The sequence below is a fragment of the Rhipicephalus sanguineus genome, chromosome 2 (assembly GCF_013339695.2).
Source record: "Rhipicephalus sanguineus isolate Rsan-2018 chromosome 2, BIME_Rsan_1.4, whole genome shotgun sequence".
Classification (NCBI taxonomy): Eukaryota; Metazoa; Arthropoda; class Arachnida; order Ixodida; family Ixodidae; genus Rhipicephalus; species Rhipicephalus sanguineus.
The window spans coordinates 134,156,480-134,180,316 of NC_051177.1; the positions used below are offsets into that span (position 1 = coordinate 134,156,480).

The window sequence follows — 23,837 nt, forward strand, 5'->3', positions numbered from 1 at the left end:
GCGTATCTGCGTGCTTCGCTGCAAATGTCTTCTAAAGACGATAGAAGAGGCGCTGCGTGAGATATGGACGCCATCTGGAAATACTTCGGGAAACATCAGTGCTGTATTGTGGGCTGGTAGTCCCGGCGCAGCAGCAGGCGAAGACCGGCGGTGACGAACACGACCGGCGGGGACGCCAGCCAGCCCGAACACGCGGTTTGGCGCGAAGCGCTGAAGCATAAGAAACGTCCGCACTCAACGAGTACTCTCCACACACTCTTTTATTTACACGTCACCTGGTTGAAAGAAATGCCAGAGCGGCGCCCCATGGCATTCATACAGTGCAATACGGAACCGAAACTGAAACACAGCAATGAGCTCGTGTAAAGGGTACGGATGAAGTCAAGTTTAACGCGCAGTCGCATTTTCAGCGCAGCTTAAGAAACTAGGTTTTTTAGAATTATGTATGTACGCATTTTCTATTAAAGGAACACACCACCTAACACTTGCCTAGTGATGTTGCGCCTCAGATATGCGTAATGTTTGCTTATTGATCAACAATGTACACAAGTATGAACCTAGTCAGCCGTTCAAGATGGCTGGCCCTTGGGCAAGTGGTTCAACTTTGGCCGGGTAGCTGAATCGAGGGACGCGCCGACAAACAGAAAGACAGACAGACAGAAAGACAGACCAAAATTTCTCCGTTTAAGTATCCCAAGAAAGACTATCGTCTTTAAAATAAGTAGCACCATACAGGCAGTCTAGGGCATCGTCGATGCGGGGCAAAGGGTAAACATCTTTTTTGGTAATCTTGTTGAGGTGCCGATAATCTACACAAAAGCGCCATGTTCCATCCTTCTTTTTGACAAGGACGACGGGAGAAGCCCAGGGGCTGCACGAGGATTCGATAATATCTTTCGCGAGCATCTTCTCGACTTCCTGTTGTATTGCTGTACGCTCCGACGCGGAAACACGATATGGACGCCTGTGAATCGGATTCGCATCGCCAGTATTGATGCGATGCGTAACGACGGTCGTTTGGCTTAAGGATGTACTGGCAAAATCAAAAATATCGCGATAGCTCTCCAGAACGTGGCAAAGAGCTGCAGCTTGATCAGACGTGAGGTCCGATGAAACCATCCGTTCAATGTCGACGCCCGAGGATGGTGATGAAGTTGAACCTTGGGCTGAGCTGCAGCAATCGTCCACTCTGAAGGGCTCGACATGGTGGTCCTGAAGAGCGGTAATTTGGGCGAGGGAGATACCCTGTGGAAGAAGTAGTGCAGTCAGTGCGAAATTGACAAGAGGAAGGCAGGTGCGGTTTCCAGTAATTGTCAGAATTGTGTGCGGAACAGCGACGCCACGCGTAAGCATCACGGCAGGAATCGGTGCAACCATGTAATCGCCGTCAGGTACAGGTGGCGTGGAGGATAAGTCGACATGTATAACGGAATTAGGCGGGAGACGTATGAAATCCATGCAGCTGAGACGACTATGAGGTGGGTCGGTCGAATCGGAAAGGAGAGGCAAATCAAGGTGAAGAGAGCCGGCTGAACAGTCTATGAGGGCAGAGTGAGTGGCTAGGAAATCCATACCGAGAATGAGTTCATGAGGGCAATGTTCAATAACGGCAAAAAGAACGACAGCGCTTCTATCTTCAATAGTCACTCGGGCAGAGCACATGCGAAGGATAGCGACAGTTTCCCCGTCGGCGACTCGTACGGCTCGGTTTAGGGCGGCCCTGACAACCTTCTTAAGTCGGCGGCGAAGAGCAGCACTCAGAATGGACACATACGCCCCAGTATCTATTAACGCGCTCACAGGAACATCGTCCACAGTAACGTCTAAAAGATTCCGGTTGGTCGTTAACGTCAAACGAGGATTTCTTGCTGAGGTCGCTGATGCAGCACCACCTCCGGAAGCGGCACTGCCTAGTTTTCCGGTCGGAGGCGCTGTGAATAGGTCGGAGAGGCAGCACGGTGAGACTGTGGGGGCGAGCGAGATTGACGGCGAGCAGGGGATGGTGAGCGGTCGTAGCGAGGTCTGGCTTGAGGTGCGGCAGGAGCAGAGAATGTGCTCGGCATAGAAGATGCAAGTGTTGAGGACGACTGGGTGACAGAACTGGCCTGGTTTGGAGACCCATAGTGTGCCGTTGGAGCCCAGTGGTTGCGGCAATGGCGAGCGATATGACCAACGCGTCGGCAGTTAAAACATATGGGCTTGTCGTCAAAGGTACGCCATTCGGACAGGTTGCGTTGTCGAGAATAGTTGGAAGCAAGTCGAGGAGCGGACGGCCGACGATAAAAAGGCTCAGCAAGTATACAGGTGGAACAGGATGTAGGCCGAGGTTCGATAATTCTTGACGGACGACGGCCTGGATCAAGGAAAGCCTGGTCGGGGCTAAAGCCCGCCGCGTACCTCAAAGCATCACGCTCAGGCGTTGGGAATGGAGTTACTGCCGGTTGCGCTGCCTCGACTTCTCGACGAATGATGCGGGTGAGGTTGTCATATGGAGGGGTCTGGCGGAAGACGTCATCACAAGACGAATTAGGCGCTGTGTTCGGAAGGCGCGTGATGCTTTGAGGTACGCGGCGGGCTTTAGCCTGTTCGAGACGGCGGCATTCTATAAGGATCGTGTCGATGTTCGCGACGTTGTTAAAAACCAGCAGATTGAAGGCATCGTCGGCAATACCTTTTAGGACGTGGTTAACTTTCTCGTCCTCCGACATGCGCTGGTCGGCCTTGCTACAAAGAGCCAAGACGTCAAGAATGTAGGAAACGTATGATTCCGTAGATGTCTGGGCGCGTGTGGTGAGAGCCTTCTTTGCAGCGAGCTGACGACCAGAAGAATCGCCGAAAAGGTCGCGGATCTTCTCTTTGAAGAGATCCCAGCTCGTTATTTCGTCTTCGTGGGTTTCGAACCATGTCCGCGGAGTGCCGTCGAGGTAAAAAAGAACGTTAGCTAGCATGAGTGTACGATCCCAGCGGTGCGTAGCACTGACGCGCTCGTACCGGTGCAGCCAGGCAGCAACGTCGGTAGAATCATCTCCGGAGATAGTGCCTGGATCTCGAGGGGGCGAGAACGTGACGTAAGTTGTAGCTGGGGCGGAAGGGGTCGGCGGTGATGAAGCTCCGGCAGGCGAAGTCGGTGAGGGCTCGCCGGTGTTGCGACCGCTGCGCGTCTCCATGGAGGTACGGGAATCGTCCACCTCCACCAGTAATGTTACGGGTAGCTTAGTAACTATTTATTAAATCGTTAAAACAGCGCAGGGTGGACAAGATGGCGTCAGTCCAGCAACGACCAGAGAAGCGACGTCGTCTTCCTCGTCTTTCATGCAGCCACGCTGCGGCGGCTGTATGGTATCAATATATTGCTAGAAAGAAAATCTGTTAATAGGCTGTTTTCAGCGAGTTTCACCGGTTACTTCTAATAAGCGTGTAATTAAACATTTAGTGACGCTACAGGCTATCATGTTCCATTTCTCACCGGAAACAATAGCATCTTATGCCTGACATGTCTGCGTGATTTATTTTCCGTCGTATTGGCTTTGGCCAAACAATAATACTTTTACACTGATCCTGCAACGCGGCACGTCGAACGACCCAGGGGAACAATGTAATGTGCTCGTCAAAGTTTTTGGCTGGAGCAATATTGAGCACATTGATGTTAGTTCATTGGATCACAAGGCATTGCACCATGCGCGACGTTCCATTATTTCTATACGCAATGTATGTTGTTCTTGCTTGGCTATCAGCCCAGAGAGCTGGTAAATACAAGCCGCATTCACATATATAGACACTGTGCTTCAAGGGGACAGAAGAAAAGCAATATCATGAATTTATTTTATTTTGAATCAATAAATGCACAAGCACTTCAATAAGCAAAACCACTCATTCGAGCGAACAAATATTTTGTTTCTTACTGGGTCTTGACACCAGAGAGCGCTACAAAAAATACTTAAATAATTTTAGGTTCAGGGAGCCTTCAGGAAGAATGTCAAGAATAGATGGAGTTCTTGCCAGAGTGATTGCAAGCGAACGACTAAGTACGAGTATTAAACTTTGAATATGTCGTTCCTTGAAGCCATATACCGAAATGAATTACTAGAGTTACCATAGCACAAGTCCATATGTAAGTAATTAAACCTGGTTTCAGGTGTTCATTGAAGCCATAGCGCTGATAAGACAGGGACCACAGAAAAAGGACGCGTTGTGCGCCTTCTGCGGTCCTTGTCTTATCAACGCTATGGCTTCAATGAACGTAACAAACCAACTAGCCGAAAGTCTGCCCTCTTAGACTGGTTTAAAATGAACCGTTCAGTTTCGTTTTCATTATTTTCTGTTTAGGACATGTTTACTCTATAATATAACGCCGGATTACTCTTCTTAAGACGCACCTGAATTAGTGAAAATCACAACCACGAAAAAGACTACATAAAACCACATCAAGTGAACGCTGGTACAAATGCATGAAACCATGAAAAAGTCATATTCACAAGAATTTTATTCACAGTCGAGTCGTACAGCCCAAGTGTTCACATACATGGACATTTTACACATTGAACACATTCAAGAGTAAAGGTACGCATATATTTCAGTCACACAACAACATTGAAAATGGGAGAAAGTCTAGTCACAGGGAAGAACATAACCTTTACACATATTGCGACACGGTCCGCTAAAATTATATGCACACATTTAGCTCCCTATGCATTAAAAGTTCACTATATTATGTTTTCAAGAATATCACTGGCTTTTGCAAGCTTATTTGGGGAAATGCGGGCTATTTGGAACCATCCAGCTTCATTTTCTGGCTTACATCTATTTTTGTCTCCTTCTCACGACAACGCGCGCCAAGTTCCAGCATTAAAAACTGGTGTAGAGCGTTAGCATAGATGGTGGATAGCGTCAGCGGCATGGTAGCCACGCGTTTGCTTACATGCCCGCAGCTTCGTTACTGTGCCTTTGCAGGCGCTCTGCGCGTGTGAGCCTTGAAGTACGGCAGTTGCATGAAGTCCTATTCGACGGCTCCGCTCAGGTGACGTTTCCGACCTGTTCAGGTGCAAGTGAACTTTCGCGCTCCACGTGTTGGCTGCCTCGAAGCGCACCAGACCGCTGACGGAGAAAAGTCATGCAGGCCCATCCGCCAACACAACAGGAAAGTTCGAAACATTCGTTAACCTTTACGCTTTCCAGTTAGCTTGTCGGTAAATAAAAACAAGGAAATGGCCATTAAACGCACCCAAATCAAGTTTGATAGTATCTAGAAAACTCGTGGAGTCACTTTTATGTTTTCATCGCCGAACGGCGCCGTAAATTTGCTCATTTCCGCAATGCAGCCAATAAGGGCAACCTTGCCGACGGGCCAAATAGGCCAACATGTTTGGGGAGTTAATTTAGTAATCGTGCGAAACGCATTCGCCTGCTCAGCACCCCAATAATGGCCCAGGCAATGAAATCATGACGTAATCTCGTGAAGCCAAATGTCCCGTTGCCTCTTATGAAAGGTCGGCCAACCTAATAGCTGTTGTGCCCACGGGTTAAAATGTTCCAGGCTGATAGGGACAGTGCAATTTACCGAGGACCTCCACATAATTTAATGGGTGTCTTGTGAGAGCATACGCATCTGACTGCGCTCTCCTTAGCCTTAGTTAAAGAGACTGCCAAAGTTTATGACACATGCAGTGCTGAGCCAAAATTCGTGAATGTTCTTTGGGCGTCAATTGGACCATTTGGACGACTTGGACCGCTTGTGTATGTTTAGCACTCGCGCAATAGAACGCAAAATTCTAAGGCGATGTTCTCCACGTACTTTCGTCTACAGCATCCCCAGCTCGAGTCATATATGCGTAATTTGAACTTGAACACTTATATCAGAGGCAACATTATGTTTAACGCCGACGTTTGCACGCGGTTATCACGGACGATTGCTCATAACTGTTATTACACTAAAACGTTGTTGCGTTCCTTTCCATGAAGAAAATATGATGCTTGGAGGGAAAACATAAATACCGCGCCTTTTCTTTGAGATTTACATGTGTCAAAAACAGCAAGAAATTCACGCATTCATTATGAGGTAAATATAGAACAGGCCTCAATTGCAAATTGCCGTGATATCGTAGTAACCGCGATGCCATTTCTAAATGCGCTTATTCATTTTTTTGTTGCTTAATTAGGTTGGCTACCGAAAAAAAATACCATAAGTAAAAAGAGTGGCATTCATATATATACCTTTGTATCCTTCGGGACCTGACTGAAATCCCCCTGGTGGCGGAACTGCAAACACATGAAAACGATATTATTGCACTTGTGAGGTACAACTGAAAAGCACGACGCCTCCGTGGATCATGCAGCGCAATCACAGGGTTAGCTGTGAGGCTTTATTTCAAGATGCACGTTTCAAACTGCTGTAGGGCGCATAGTGTAATTACTGAGAAGAGAAGGTTTACTTTTGGTTTATAAATATGTGCATAAATACTGGGAGATGTGTGTTTTAATCTGAAAAGAATGATAAAAGGTTATTTTATATGCAAATTATTTCTCAGCGAAACCTACGTACTTTAAGCGTATCTATCTATCTATCTATCTATCTATCTATCTATCTATCTATCTATCTATCTATCTATCTATCTATCTATCTATCTATCTATCTATCTATCTATCTATCTAGTCTATCTATCTATCTATCTATCTATCTATCTATCTATCTATCTATCTATCTATCTATCTATCTATCTATCTATCTAGCCGCCTACGTCTGGGTGCTCTCGTGATCGGCTCTTTAACTTCGTGTAAACCCAAAATGGTATGGTAGGGTAAGAGGATTTGAGGAATATTGCTGTCCGGTCAAGAAATGAATAACGTGTAAATCATTTCGTGCACAACGCCGAACCCTTTCCTCCAGACACCTGATGTACATACCCATCTGCCACGGGCCGCAGTGCACGGGTATGCGCCACATGTGGTCCACAATTTATATCAACCTAGGAACGCCGAGAACGTACAGTGGTAATTTCAATGCGAGAGCGTTAAGAAATACCGACAACACCGTCAGCGTTCGTCGGGTCAACGCTGCCGAAAATTAGCATCCCAGCAGCAACCGAACCCAAGTGTTCTGCGTGGCAGTCAGGTCCTCTACCACGGATCCACGCCAGTTCTATAAAATGCTTTGGAAAAACACCCTATGCAGGCGTAATGTTCGTGCAACGTCAATTATGGTTGTGGAGCTGGCTATCGCATTTTATAACAAATCAATAAACACTGAATATGTGCTCCTAAGATAGAGGCGTCATGTGAGGTTAGCGTCTGTGGTTACACTGTTGAATCTGCGTTTAGCAGTGTAATAAACATTACATTTGTATTCCTGTATGATTCAGCACGTTATATTGAAGCGGCGCTCGACCCCAGAGGAACACGCTAACGAAAGTTATGAATGATGTTCACAACATCGAACCGTAAATTACAGTTCGTTTAGATAAGACTGACGTATGTGATCTAACGTGGACACTGACGTTACGCAAGACCATATGTTACCCTTGAAATGCAACTGTAGTCGACGTGCCAGGTAAGATCTTGCACCGTCGCGCGAGGTTTTACCAGGTCTCCATCGTCGTGCCAGGTCTCCACCACCTGGCACGACGTGCCTGGTGGTGGAGGGCTCCCTTTGTAATACCCAGTTAGCGCCAGGGCTGCGATGAGGGCGCTGGTGGCGGTGTTTTTTGCAGGGCCGCCTGGGTAGAGTATGACGTCTATCGAAGATGGATGGCGGCGTTCGCATCTCCTGCGATCTCAGGATACAAAAAATAAATTACACCATTTCCCTCTAAAGGAGACCATGAGGCGAAGCGAAGCCGGAGCGCTTGCACAATCGCTTTCGTTGGGCATGCTACCGACCTCGCGTCGTGGAACGCGAAAAGGAACTCTACGCGCGTCTTGTCTTCCCTCTAGCGTGACCGTTAATTCTCACAGAGCGAGCGGGAAACGCGGTCGACAGGTGTGCGAGAGGGGGGCAGCGTAGGAGAGGAGAGAGAGGGGGAAGGGACGCGCATGGGCTCATCGCGGAGTTGCCCAGGAGAATTTCGGCATGTCTAGCCCGCGTTTCAGAGGAAGAGGGGAAGTGGATAGGGGTAGGGGAGAGGGAAAGTGGAGAGGAGAAGTGGAGAGACTGAGTGGAGAGAAGGGTAAGGTAGAGGAGGAGTGTGGAGAGAAGCGTAATGTAGAGGAGGAGTATGGAGAGGGTATGCGCATGCGCAGTAAGGGTGGTCACGCCGCACACCACCACCACCACACCACCACCGGTTTGAACTCCGCTATAAGGTGCTTCGCATCTAATAACAGAGCCAGACGCATTTCCGAGGAGCGTGCGGACTGATCGGTTATGGCAGGTAGCGAAGGCCAAGTACATAACTCTGCTAAACATGCTCAGGGGCTGATGGGAAATACCTCTCGATGAGACCTCGCAGATGTGTACTCCTTTTACCACTACCTCAGTCCACTACGCATGGAAAGTGATGACCTTTGGGTTAAAGAATGCCGCCAGCCCCTATCAAAGCATCATTAATGTTATATTAGCTCCGGATCGACATTACGCTTGCACATACATTGGCGATGTGGTGATATACTCTGAGAAATGGGAAGAGCACCACGAACATTTGGACGAGTTCTTGGGTCACTGGCGTAGGCAAGGCTCACGCTCAACGTAAGCGAATGTCGACGAATGTCAAATTGCTGGGACATATTGTGGGGTAAGGCAGGCGGGGCCGATCCATAGAAGGCCCGGGCAATAAGAAGATTTCGACTCTCGAAACAAAAGGATGACTTCATAGTTTCCCAGGGCTAGGCAACTAATTTAGGGACTACGTGCCCGAGTACTCGCCGACGTATTCCACAGAAATTACCTTGGAATACAGAGGCTCAGAAAGCCTTTGACAAGGTGAAAAACTGTCTAGATTGGGCGTCGTCCTTGCAAGCCTCAGAATCGGAAAATGAATTTATCCTCGCCACAGACGTATCCGACTACACTGTCAGTGCGTGCCTGGCGCAGCAGGATGTCGAGGGCAAAGAGCGCCCTTTTTCTTTCGTGAGCAAGAAGTTTTGCCAGGATCAGACACGGTGGGCCACAACAGAAAAGGAAGCTTATGCGATCATTTGGGACTAGGAAAGTTGGATGATCTTTGGGTTAAAGTCAGAGTGATTACTGACCAGAACTCGCTCAAATTACTGACTCGGGCCACTTCGCAAAGTGCGAGACTGAAACGCCGGGCGTTGGCGCTACAGAAGTGTAACTTGGAAATCGAACACAAAAAGGGGTGTCTAAACGCTAGTGGAAACGCAGTGTTACGGTTGGTGACTCCTAGCGATGACGCATAAGGGAAAAGAGAGGTAAAGGGGGATGTATGCTTTGTCAGCGCATACGTGCGACGGTGTGAAATGGGTACGAGCGACGAATAGTGCCCCGCGTGTATAGCCTGTGAACATGTGCGATTACGTGGTTGGGAGTGCGAATGTGTTGAATGCGATCGATACAACGCCACAGAATTTGAGGGGACGTGTCGGGTTCCAACTGCCGAATGCCTCCCATTTCTCCTGCCCCCGCAGGCGGTGACCCCGCGCCAATGACTACGCCCGAGACAGGATAGAGGGGGCACCCAGGTTACGAGAAAGCGGTACCATCGGCCGTCAGGGTGACGCCTGTTGGCGTCGAATTCGGCAAATTGCTGGCAGTCACAAAGGACGCGCAGGCCCACATCACCGACAAGGCCCAAATACGGCGCCGTACACGACACACGCGTCGAGTTGCAGCCGCAAGGGTTGAAGGGGCACTTGTCAGATCATCTGGGGCAACCAAAACCAGCGACAGTGGCGGTACTGTTGTACGGGTCAAATGAGGCGCGTTCCCATACCCGTCGGTACCTGACGCCGGGGCCTTGAGGCAAAAGAGGTTTGAGCGGCGGTGACGAGCCATCGATGTGCAAGAGGCGGTGGTGCATCGAGAGATTGGCTACTAGGAATTCGGGCAGGACATTTTCCACGGCGGCCAAACGGACGCTGAAGAGGCACATTTCTGCGTTCGAATTGGGCTGTAACTGTCTTTCGTGTTAGACAAGGCTGTAAAGGCATGTGTATAGCCTTGTCTGGGGGAAAAATTGTATGGGGAAGAGAAGACGCAATAAACGTTTCTATCAAATGATATCGGAGTGGTCGTTCCTTCAAGGTGCCAGCAGATGAAAGTTCTCTTCTTCGATTTCCTCGGCGGCGGCACCCAACTGCTACATTATCAGCGAGGCGAGCAGGAGAACCAATTAGAAATCAACCTATATTATGACCACTTGCGTAACAAAACCGTCAGATCGAGGCAAACATGTGTCGTGGCTGCCAGTTCACTGGCGTCGCATCTATGAAAGTGTTCGGCCTAGCATGGTCGTAAAGAAATGGTCACGCTGATGTGGGTGATTAACTGTGACTTAGCCGTTAACTGGTGCGACGCTTTATACATGGAAAGAGTCATGACCGTGTGGTATATTCATACCTCCTGTACACCCAAGATCAAATGACGCGGAAGCCAGAGACACCGACGGCACTTAATACTGCGGTCGCTTTGTCAAATTTAGTTTTAATTTCATCGAGTGCACTTACACAACCGAATGTCAGTTTGGCGCTGGACTTCAGCAGATTCGGCAGATCGCACGCCTTGTGGGAATCTGCTTCACGCGAAGCGGTCAGCGAGCAGTTCTGTGCTACATTTTTTTAGCTTTGAGCACAGCATTAGGGGGTGGATCGACGTGTTTTTGCGAGCGTATTGGTTGTGGGCGCACCGTAGCCTTACCAGGCACATCGACTACACTGGCGTTTAAAGGGTGACGTATGGTTTGACCTAACGTCAGCACTCTTAAAAATATATGGGGCTTTAACTTCCCAAACCACAATACGATTATGAGAGACACCGTAGTGGAGGGCTCCGGAAATTTCGAGCACCTGGGGGTTTTCACATGCATCTAAATCTAAGCACACGGGCCTCAAACATTTCGCCTCCATCAAAAATGCAGCTGCCGCAGCGTGGATTCGATCCCGCGACCTTCGGGTCAGCAGTCGAGCACCATAACCACCAGACCACCGTGGCGGGGCAACGTCAGCACTCTCGTTAGAGAACATACGCGAGTATTATCGAAACGAAATGCACTCTACAGCGGGTTGAGCAACGCTTGAATATAGCTTGCTGCATCAAGGAATGTAAATATATCGCTAATTAGACTGCTATAATGTGGTGCCAACACTGGAACCAGAGACGTTACCCTGACATGGGGCGCGTATAGTAGTATTTGTGTAGTGTTTATTGCTTTGTTACAATGTTATGTAGGCAGTATCCCAACCACAATTGATGTTGCACCGACATTATGCCTTCAGATAGATAGATAGATAGATAGATAGATAGATAGGTAGATAGATAGATAGATAGATAGATAGATAGATAGATAGATAGATAGATAGATAGATAGATAGATAGATAGATAGATAGATAGATAGATAGATTACCTGATATTACCTGATTACCTGATATTACCACAGCGAAGTGACGACATCTTCGGCTAACGCGCTCGCAGTCTCGCGGTGCAACGGAAATTATGGAAGCACTGCCCGAGTTTCAGGCCCTGCTATGTGTCAGTCGAAGCAGTGAACCACCAAACTCGAATATGCTAAAGCAGTGCCCTCTGCGATGGGCACATAGAAGTCGCAATTGAGCAGACGGCAATTCGCCAGCGCCAATTTGTACTGGGGATAAAACCGAAAACGACGGGAAACCAGACGCTCGCGGAGCACTGTGCCCAGTGTGCGCTCGTTTGTTTTGCTGGCGCTTGTGCTGCATGAGTTTTGCACAAACGCGACGAACGTCACAGCACTGTTTGCATCTTCGTCGCTGTCCGGTGAAATATCGACATCAAAAGAGGTTCTGTGCGAGCACGGCCGGATGACGAACAGCGAACGCATGTTTTCCCTCCACTCCGGACGTGTTCTGCTGCAGCACCCATTCTTAATTACGCCCGCACTGATGGGACGTCACCGCATCGTCCGCCGGCGCGCGCGGCACGATGGGGTGCACCACGTTCCACCGTTAATCTCAACGGGGGCATGGTGGCATGTACGTGTGTCGTGACCGGCAAACCGGACGTTCAGCACCGCACGCGTGGTAGCGAGACGAACTTACGGCACCGCAGGAGTGCACAGAAAATACCAGCATAGCTAGTGATGTCATGAGTTTAGCGAATACACTCGCCGGCAAGTGCGCTTAGCAGTGAGTGTCACAAAGCGTTACCATGTGAAAACTTGCGAGTGACACTGGCGGTGAAGTGCACTCGCTCAAAGTGCACCTAAATTGACCAGTGTTACAGGGGTATATTGCTTTCTCCTGAAGACGCGTTTTTGGTGAGGGGCGGGTGGAATGTGCCACGGCCGCAGTAGAGCGATTTGGCAGCGTTTCGCCGGGCCGTGAACGACCTTTTTCGGGTCCGAACAGCGCCTCAAGTGGAGATAACCGAAATTGACACTGGGGGTCCGTGGCCTTCGAAGTACTCCGCCACGCACCGGCAGACAATCTCAGGGGCTTGGTATTTTTCGGGACAATTCGCGAATGTGAAACACTATGTGCCGCTCAATTTGTTCATGTCGCCGCGCCGTGACCCCAAGTAAACGTGACGCGGGTCAAGTCACCACCGTTGCGCATGTGCAGGCTACTCTCCTGAAAAAGGTCTATTAGGCCATCGAACGCGGCATCCACCTGGGTTAACCTGAAGAAGAAAGATGCAAAAAATAACGAGCAAAACTTTATGAGAGTTTCGCACTAGTGGTACCAAGCCTGAAAGAAACGCGGAGGAGAAGAAAAAAAAATAAAACGATATAGTTTGTTGGCAAGGCGAGATTCGAACCCGAGTACCCACAGTATGAATGAGAGCGTCGTAGCCGTCAGATTCTACAGGACTTTTCTTTTTTTATTACCAATCTCGGCTATCCAGTTACGCTTGCGGACAATCATTTATGGGAACCATACTATTGTAGTGCAATGGGCAAGGTAACGAGAAAGAGATAGAGAGAGAGAGAAAAGAAAGAAACAGAAACAAGAGAAAGAAAGAAAGAGAAAGAATAGAGAGGCTGAACTTGGCTTTCCTACCGGACTTTTGTTTCTTTATTACCAATTTCGGCTATTCAGGCACGCTAGCGGACAATCATTTATGGTAACCATAATATCGTAGTGCAATGGGCAAGGTAACGAGGAACAGAGAGGAGAAAAGAAGAAATAGAAACAGGAGAAAGAAAGAAAGAGAAAAAAATAGAGAGAGGCTGAACTTGGCTTTCCTAGGCTTAACTAGCCCTTCCCTACGGTCGTGTGGCAATATATAGGCTTAACCTGTTATATCAAGGCTATGCTTGGCTAGTATGCTAAGGAAGGCCTCCAAGCTCCTCTGTTCCTATCAGGCTTGGCACCCCCAGTACGGAGATGCCCCAATTATTTTTGTCATTTTATTTTTGTTTCTTCAGACTTCCGAGGGAGTAACACGCATGGGTCCAAAATAAGAGCAGGGAACCATTTTAAAATCTGCTTACTATTTTGACGTCACCATTTACTGTATGAGATGAGCAAACAAAAAGTGCTCACGAGTGTATTTTTATGATTGAGGGATAAATATTGCAAGAATGCTTAAGCCCTCGACGAGAGCGATCTCGTCGATTGGTGCTGCAATATTGCTTAACGGAATGCTTCTTACGCCAGTTTTAAAGCTCTCTGATTACTATGCGAAACTGTATGCGCGACGAAAGCCCAAGAGCTGTTTTGTATACCGTACGCGTAGTGGTTTAGAAGCAGTTCCTCTGGGGCGCCAAAGACGTTGGTCCCATTGGTCTCTAGCTTTCGTGGTGACACACTGCGCACGAACTGGCGCGGCCTCCACCTCGTCGCTAGCTAGCCCGTCGTGACACGGCTGCATTATGCACCATGCATCCGATAAGGGACAGCGCCACCACAGGCTTACGTCACCGACGGTGGCTATAAATCCAAGCTGCCACGCTCGGAAGTTATAATTCCTTCGCTAACTGTTCGAACACCGCGTCGCCATGCTCGTCCCGCAGCTGCTACTACGCTAAAAAACAGCCGTTATGCCTTACGTTGGGATGAGTCCTTCCGTCGCACGGCATCCCCCATCTGGTGACCAGGAAACTGAGCAAACCGCACCGCCATGGCCGGCCCAGAATCCCGCATCGCTCTGCGCCAGCAAGTGTAACAACTTCAACAGGAACTGCAGACCCAGTAATACAAGCATTCTTGCAGCATATCCACAACCGAGGCCGTGCATGCCGGCTCCGCTGAAGACGTCAGAGCTCCTACAGAAGGCATTCCGCACGCTGCCTACTGGCGTGTCACTGTCAGGCTTCCACCGTTTTCGCTGCACTCGCCCGAGGTCTGGTTCGCCCAGGTCGAAGCCCAGTTCTCCGTGGCACGCATCATCATGCCAACAAGGTCCGGAATATCCTTGCCAACCCACCAACGGCCACCCTTTATGAACACCTGAAGACTGCACTTATCCGCCGCCTGTCGCTCTCCGAAGAACAGAAGATACGACAACTTAAGTATGCAGAGCTTGCTGAGCGCAAACCTTCGCAGCTCCTGCGTCACATGCGTGCGCTCGTGGGTAATATGCAAATCCAGGATTCTTTCCTTCGAGCGCTTTAGCTCCAACGACTCCCACCGCACGTCCAGGCAATTCTGCAGGATCAGGCTGGGCTAACTCTCTACGAACATGCGGAGATTGCTGATCGCGCCAGCGAGGCCTCCTTGCCACAGTTGTTGCCCACCATCCAGGCTGTAGCTGCACCGCTGAACGCCACAGAGCTTGCGCGCCGTATCGACGACATCGATCGACAGCTCACCTCCATTCAACAACGCCTGGGTGAACGTCTTCCGATGCAACAACGCCGCCCCTTGCAAAGCCGCGACCGTAACGCCACTTCATCGCCGCAACCTCATAACGACGGGCCGTGTTACTACCACCGACGCTTCGGGGACTAAGCCTGTCAATGTCGACCACCTTGTTCCGTGGGACATGCGGAAAACACCAACAGGAGCTCGTAGAGACGGCCGAAAGCAGCCAACCCGGAGGCCGTCGCATCTTCGTCACGGACCAAATCACGAAGTAGTGTTTCCACAGCTGTTCCGACATTTGCTGCTACACGCGATCCTATCTTGAAGGTCCTCGTCCGCCTACGTCGTTCGCGCTCAGTGCGTCAAACCGCTCCACAATCAAGCCGTACGCGTCGCTCCGCCTCTACAAGCAGCTCAGAAACTTACGCCATGACCTTCACTGAAGCTTTGTCATCGCTGACGTCGCCGAGCCAATCATCGGCTCTGACTTTCTGGCTCACTACAGCCTCCTTCCGGACTACCGCAACGACCTCCTCATCGACGCGACAACGGGACATTCCACACCAGGCCTCTGAACGACCGCCCAACAACCAAGCATCAAGGTACTCAGTGTTGACTATCACTCACCGTACCACGCCGTCCTCGCCGAATTTCCCGGATTGACGCGCCCCAGCGGACTGCTTGCAAAGTGCAGCACACTACCGTGCACTAGATCCGGACCACTTCAGCCCCCCGGTTTTCTGCCGCGCCCGTCGCCTTGCCCCGGACCGCATGCGCATATCCACACCAGTGTTCAAGGCCATGCTCCGCGAAGGAATCGCCCGCCGCTCTGACAGTCCATGGGCTTCGCCACTCCATCTTGTTCCGAAGAAGACCGAAGGCTGGCGGCCCTGCGGGGACTACCGTGCCCTCAACGCGTGCACCATCCCGGACAGGTACCCCGTCCACCACATACAGGACTTCGCCCATCGCACTGATGGCTGCCACGTGTTATCCGTGCACGACTTTTTGAAGGCCTACAGCCTACACAGAGGTTCCCGTCAATCTGGATGACGTCCCGAAAACGGCAATCATTAACCCCTTTGGCTTGTTCGAGTTTCCCTTCATCAGCTTCGGCCTGAGGAACGTTGTCACACCTTTCAGCGCTTCATGGACGAAGTCGTCTGCGGCCTCGATTTCCGCTTCGTTTACCTTGACAATACTGGTATCTTCCCGCGACGCCGACGAGCACCACAAGCACCTTCGTCTGCTGTTCCAACGCCTCGATGAGCACGGTATGCTCGTCAATACCCTAAAAAGCACGCTAGATGCTTCCGTCGTCCGCATCCTCGTGCACTAAGTTTCATCTGAGGGAACTGGGCCCTTGCCCCAAAGCATCTCGTCACTAGCTAGCCCGGCGTGACACGGCTGCAGGCTGCACCACGCCTCCGATAAGGGACAGCGCCATCGCAGCGTCAGTGCAGGCTTAAGTCACCGACGGTGGCTTTAAACCCAAGCTGCCAATTTCGGAAGTTATAATTTCTTCGCTAACCGTTCGATGGTAGCGTCGGTACGCTCGCTCTGCTGCTGCTACTACGCTAATAAACATTCGTTATGTTTTATGTTGGGATGCATCCTTCCGTCGACAAGGCTGCCGCACTCTGTATATATTACCTGGCATCAGGTTCCACCGTTATATTGAATATCACACCCTAGCCTAAAATTGAGATACCATAGTTTTTTAGTGATTTCGAGAGATCAACTATTCCTTAGCACAGAGGGAATGTGATCAAGATAACTAATATATATTCCACGTAACGCTTTGATATTGTAACGTGGTACCAAAAAGGCTTCTTCGGAAGAAAACTAGGTACAGCTTGCAGATCGGACTACACTGTATAAGAGAGGGCGATGCGCTTTATGTTCAAGTTGTACTGCTCGCGAAGAAAATCATGAGTTTTTTCGTCTCTGGAAATGTTGTGACTAAACGTAGGAGGACATCTAAAAATTTTTGGTGGGCTAAATTTAGTCTGACAAATTAAACTCGAATTTCGCGCGTCATTGGTTTCATTACGGTCGCTACAAATATCATTGAATTTCGCTACTGAGTAATATTACCATATTTGGGACCATCTGGGATGAAGCTATATCTTAGAGAATATACATGTAAACTTTTGCTATCTTTTTATGCCTAGGCTTGCACGCTGAAAGCAGTAGAAGAAGAAACATGTCTTGTAAGTGAAGAACATCGCTATCAGAGTGCTAGGAATGGCAATAAAATACAACTATTCGACCAATACTATACATACAATAATATACAATGTCCATGTTTTCAACGAGATCATGTCTTTTGTAGTACCACCATTGGCAGAGCAGTCTTCCTAAAACCGCATGGCTACTTTTTGGTGTATTGTTCTTTTTAGCATCCTCGTAAGCCTGACTTTCCCTCACACAAACGAAAAGATTAGTGTGTATATGGTTACAAGGTAGTAGAATGATTTGACGGCAGACACAGCACTTACTGTGAGGCAACGGTAAACTGAATCCCCCATCTCCCGCTTCTATAAACATTCCACGCAGGGGGATCACCTCGCCATTTCTGCATGCCTTAGCGGCGCAAATTATCAACTGTATCTTGTTAGAGACATGTCGAAATTACATGGGCGGCTAGGGCTTAAACAAACAGTCAGTTGCCCGCTAGAAGCAAAACACATTTGCAATTTTCTTAGCGCCCCTCAATGCGGATTCAGCCTTCCGCCGTTCCACTTCCCCCAAAGCAAATTGGAAAGTGACCTCTTTTCGAGTGGTACGCGTGCTGGGCGGTCAAGCCACATAACGCGCAATAGCCGAGTGCTGCGAGCAGCCAGAGTTAGGAAGCGGCGAAAGTTGTCTTTTAGTGCGAAGTGGTGTTTCTGACAAAAGTCAGGATAGTTTAGGACACATTGATATTTTTTAACCACAAGGCATCCGAAAAAAATTTCAGGGGCTCATGCGTCATAAAGCGCGCCTCCCCCCATCCCACTTTTTTCTTACGGTCGACGCTTTCGCTCAAGACAAAAAATTCTCCGTGCGGGCTCATTCAGTGTTTTATTGCGCATTCTATTATCTGGTGTTATTCCCGATATTATTATTATATTCATGTATTCCAATGCATTTTGGGACTGGATTACCGGGAGTTCTAAAAGCATTCTACCTACACTACACACAGAAAATGATTAACCATGCATTTCCTTTCAATGTACGGGTGCGCTGATTCGAAATCTCGAGCTATAAATGGCACTTACCAAAACTCAAGCCCAGGTGAGTTGCCTGCAGGCCAAACAGCAAGTGCATCTCTGCATGGTTTCTGGCAGCTAGGATACAATAGCAGATATTACATATCAAGGTATCATCATGCAACCCACACGCACATATATATATATATATATATTATTGTCTGGTAGTGCTCATTATTATTCTATATATATTCCCAGCACCTCCACCACTTTGTTAAGACGTTTATTGACGGCGAGATTGACGGCGACGATGCACAACGACAGAGCGCAGACTCGCAGACTCTCACGAGCACGAGCACGAGGGGCGTGCTCCCCGAGAATAGGCGAAGAGGGTGACCAACTAGAAGGCGCTTGAGAGGACGACCCATTAGAGCGTTCCAATGCTTCTCTACAATATATATATATATATATATATATATATATATATATATATATATATATATATATATATATATATATATATATATTGCCCCGGTAGCTCAGTGATCTTTTCGTCCACTTTTCTTTCATTATCTATCTATCTATATATATATATATATATATATATATGTATATATATATATATATATATATATATATATATATATATATATATACTGGGTGTTTTAAGAAACCTGTCCGACAATCCTCAAAAATTAAGAAAACACGATTATTGCTCGCTGCCTTACCACTTCGTCTCTCAGTAGCGGCAGGCATCTTAAGATGGTTGGAGACGTCATTTGGGGCAGTAATGCAGAAAGTTTACTTAACTTACTTGCATCTTGATTACTGGAGTTAGGCGGTAACATCGGTAATCTAACCGAACGGCTAAGCTGCAACCTAACCACTGATGAGCGCAACAAGCTGATGACCACCATATTGTCACTGTTCAAATGCGTGCTGTAATGGCAAGTGCAGCCCACACACTAACACAACGAAGTCGGTTGGTGGTTGATATCACGACGCTCACTTTTTCTGGAGGTCTCAGAACTATATGGCTGTAGCGCTATTTGACGTTGCGGTTTCGGTTTCGCAGCTGAATTTGGTTGAACTTCATTATTTCGCAATTGTTACTAGAGGCGAAAGTCTTCCCGCAAAGCAGCCCATCAAAGCGAACATGTTGTGTAAGGGCGCGTGCTGAGAAGCGAAGTTCGGAAACCTAATGAGAGACCGATGCGAACCGTGCCTAATAACGCTTTCGCGCTTCAATCTTAAAAAGAAAGGTTAGGCATGTTCTAAGGCTTCGGTTGGACGCAGTGTTCGTCCACTACAAGGATATTCAATTTCCAGTAAAGTGATAATGGCTCTGTGTCCACATGTAATAAGTGCACTGTGTACACAGACTTTGTCCACATGTTGCTTCTTTTCCACTTAACATGGCGCGACTTTGTCTACTCGTACACTCAAGTGATCGCAGAACGCCAGTACGTGTAGTGGAAATGTCCAATGGTATTTTCCAAATTACTTATGTTACATGTCCTTGCACGTGCGACGTTTACGAAATTCAACAATTATTGCTAACCGCTGGAACGAAGAAGGTACTACGTGAGTCGAGGCGCGCGAGCTGTGAGTTCACGTCGTCCTTATTACGTTCTGGTGAATAAAAAAAATTAAAAGCGGTGTTCGCCTGACCCGGCCTGATACCACATGACAACCCGCGTTCCTCGATGACCGACGTGCGCGAGCTACGCATTAACTTCATGTTTGTGGCATTTTTGTGACCACAAATGAAAAAAGCGCCGCTACCGCTGTAAAAATGCATAGCAAAGAAGCCGTGGCAGATGGCTTTCGCTTCCAAGGTGTCCTAGGCGAATGCATAACCGATCATCTACATTTTTTGTTTCTTTTCATATAACATTCCTTCGTTGCATGCGCTCTAATATTCACGAAAAGATTAACACAACGACGGAAATATTCACGAAATGCATGTCATGACGAAGAGTGCTGTGTTAAAGATAATTGTAGTGAGGTAGACATGTCGGTGGCGTTCAGGCCATTTTTTGAAAGGGCAGAAACCGAACCGGGGTGGCAGTGACTGCACAGTCCAGCAAGAACGGTTCTCTCTGGCCCGCCCCACGAACTCATGGCATGAGCTCCGTGAGAGGCGTGGCCTGCCCGATAGGGCACTGTCCCAGTGCCATACATGATTATTGGATCACTGTGGCGCTGGGTACTGGGACGCTGGCACGCTGCACGAGGCACACTGGATGCTGGCGCGCTGCTCACTGGCACACCCGTTACGGCCCGAAATCAGGCTTTTCAATTGTTTTTAAAACTGTGGTCATGCCCAGATCGTAATGAGGGCGGAAACACGAGAACTGCGACAAGAAAAAAAAACGCCTAAAAACGAAAAAGAACTAACAAGCTGGTGAACCACCTCGACGCACGTACATTCTGTGTCTGACACGTTACCACTACGCCACACCTGGAAGACGAGAGTCATCCTCTTATTTCTTCTTGTTGTAACTACTTCCGGTAGCAAGTATTTTGATGTCTCTTGTTTAGAAACAGAGATTTCAGTCTCTTCGTGCTCGTCAGAACCTAACAGAGGACAGTTAATTTGCTTGTTATGTGCTGCCTAGGATGAGAACGTCTATCTCGCACGGTTTGCCGCAAAAAATATTAGCGTAACCGCAGATATATTGCGGCGATCGCACTGAATCGCTAAGCAGTTAGTTATACGTATGAAAAAAACAATGTTTATCTGAACTGCACACGGAACACTTTAGTTTTTTCACTAGTTTGAACAAATTTTCCATCCTCTTTGTTTACGTTCCGCGTAATGTACTGCCGTAGCATTTCACCCTAGCCGAACCAACAGTTAGGCATAGAGCTGTACTACGTGTGCCACGATCGCTGTGAAGAACGTGGATATTCAATTACAAAGAATCTAATAACCGTTAAAATGAGTTCCGATAATACCTGACTGAAGCGAGGCCATATTTGCACCTTCGATTACACGAAGCAGAAGCGAAAATGCCGAGATTGAGCGTTACATTGGCTTACTGTTGCCGGTTGGTGCGGGTTTCAGCGGTATGAGTTCATATGGAAGGACTGACTGGTAGAGTAGGTCGATGTTATTGTCAGACAAATACTAATTTCATATTGTGTTGCGAAAGAAAAGTTCTTTAGATGCAGTTATATGAACTACATTCACGACACTCGACCACACACTTCAGAGAAAGCGCGCTCGCTCGACAGATGATTGCTTTAGCGTATACGTACATCCTTCGTTTAACTAAAGCTAAAGCTACATATGTGTAGCACGCATGATATAATACTATTTTGAAAATATTTCATAAGTTTTTCTTTCGACTTCTCGCGACCCAATACCAAATCTTATGTCAACTCCTCCCAGCGCGCCCAGTTTTTTCCAATGTGCTGACAGTGTTGCCACTGCACGAGCAGACATTGTACTGCGTGCCCACTGCCTCCCAGTGCGCTGTAAGACACTGGGCCACTGGGTACAGTATTCCCAGTCTTTCAGCGCACTGGGCGGCACTGACCACGGCTTGCAGTCTGTCTCAGTGCCTCCCAGCGCGCTGTAGTACACTTGGGCATACTGTACAGGGTTTTCAGTGCCACGCAGTGCCTTTCAGCGCACTGCGTGGCACTGGAAACGCTGTTTTCTCCGATAGGGTGGTGGAGGCAACAATATCATTATGAGGATGATATTGATGAGCGCCCACGCTATAGCTCCTGCCTGAGGTCCCAGCTTCCCCTGCGTCGCAAGCAGAGGTAGCACCCTGCCCGCAGCCCTCACTTGACCAAGAGCTGAATCCCTCGCCTGTGACTCGTTCTGCCTCCTGTCCGACCACAATCGCATCCGTTCCTGCGCCCGAACACCACGAAGAGGTAGAATACGTTTCAAATGCACTCGACCAGCTGTCCGAGATGTGCGTAACTTCGGAGTCCTCGACAGGCTTCATCATACGTCCCCGCCATGCGCACGTCTTCCGTGACCTCGACGGTTCTCGACACCTCTGAAACGTCAGTCTCCACGACGGCTACCGTACCACGTGCTATGGAGTCTGCCACGAACGTCGCCTCAACCGCCATTCGTCGACAGATTGCGGAGGCATCACCGTCCATGTCTATAAACCTCGACAGCGTATGCGTCTTGCCAGCCGCGACGAGCATTGTCCTTAATGTCTACCGCAGCAGAAGTTCCTGCACGTAACCACCTACGACCGAACTTCAGAGATGCTGCTTCCATGACTGAAACACCCAAGCACGAAATGGATGCTAGAGCAGCCCCCGAATGTCACCCGAGTCCGACAGGGAGATAACCAGAATGCTACCCCACGTACAAGGTCTGTTTCACCACCTTCCAGAGGTGTTTCCACGAGTAGAGGCTGCTTGCCGACCCTACTCGGGAGTACATACCTGCTGGGTTCCACCACATTCATCCTCCCGTGCGCATGACACGGGACACGAACCGCCAAACATGTAACCAGAATCCAGGCGCGTTGTATCGCAACGCGCGGATCCCGCACGGGACTCAACAGTTAAGAAATCACCGCACTCAGCGGGAAGCCGAGCCACAGCGTTCAACCCACCATTTTCACTGCCACGAGGTGCGGCCATCTCCCTCGAGACGCCCCAATAGTATGGTAATCGCCCTTCACGCGTCGTCCAGCGAAGCATACACGCTTGTGCCAGTATTCTGCACTACGCAACGACACAGCTGACGTTGCCCCGTTACCGACGACCACATGAGAAATGCTGACACTTCACTTAGCATCATCGTACGAACCGTCCGGCACAAGTGTTTGGCTCCAACTCAACGTGCCACACTTCTGTCACTAGCGTCCGCATTGCGTGGGCAGTTACTCTGCAGCGCGACACTTGATTTTTTTGCCGTCGACGCCAATGTCACCTATCCTCTAGCTCTAGTGGCTTTGACGGCACTGCATCGTGATGACACCTGTACCAGCGTGTGCGAAGCGGTCTCCTTCGTCGACATTGTATGTGCAGTGGTCGCAGTTGTACCCAGTCAACTTCCTTGCTTCCACACCGACGTGTGTATTGCATCGCCTCTCCCAACGGCGTCCAACTGTCGCCATCCTCGGCCGCAGGGCAGCTTCTAGGACCGCCCGCCAGAGACATATTGGCCCCCCGATGGTCTGTTCACGTTGCCGAACTGGATTTGCGACGAACTCTTTTCTATCTCGCGTGAAAATCCCGCTTTATATACACCCCCTAGTTTTCGTTATCGGTTCATTTCTGCAGGGGGGAGTAATCTGTAGGGTCATCGTCCTCGCCAATCATGATCATCTTTGCCAGCCTGGAGGCCGAAACCACCGCCGGGTCGCTTCTGTTTCTGCCCTTTGGATTAGGCGGGATGCGGGGCTAAAAACACGATTTTCGGAAAAAATATGCGCTCTCAAATTTGAGCTGTGTTGAATGAATGGTTCACTAAAAAACATGCTCACCAAGTTTGGTTCCATCTGTACAACACAAAAATATTTAAGATATTTTTTACGACAGTATGGCGCGAATTTACTGGAGACAGCGTGTTTTCAATACCCCTGTCAAGACGCGGCTGCAAAGCGGGCATGAATTCGAACGCTAAGTGAATGCCCGTGTTAGATTGCTTGTTTTTCGCGCTTTTTTGTCGCACAAAAACCTTTTCTGTATATTTGGAGCCGAAGAATTGATGTCTGGGGAAGTTGGAATTGGTTGGAACAAGGACAAAACAAAAACTACACACCACA

At 48.8% G+C, this 23,837-nt stretch overlaps 1 protein-coding gene across 1 annotated transcript in view; it reads right to left on the reverse strand.

The window, feature by feature from the left end:
* The window catches only part of LOC119383683 (uncharacterized), a 101,005-nt gene that overhangs the window by 22,287 nt on the left and 54,881 nt on the right, over positions 1 to 23,837 (reverse strand). Inside the window, exons 3-4 of the mRNA XM_037651959.2 lie at positions 18,151 to 18,219; positions 6,211 to 6,255 (exon numbers count right to left, since the gene is read on the reverse strand). Coding sequence (XP_037507887.1) covers positions 6,211 to 6,255; positions 18,151 to 18,219 — 114 coding nt within the window. The remainder of the gene's footprint in view (positions 1 to 6,210; positions 6,256 to 18,150; positions 18,220 to 23,837) is intronic.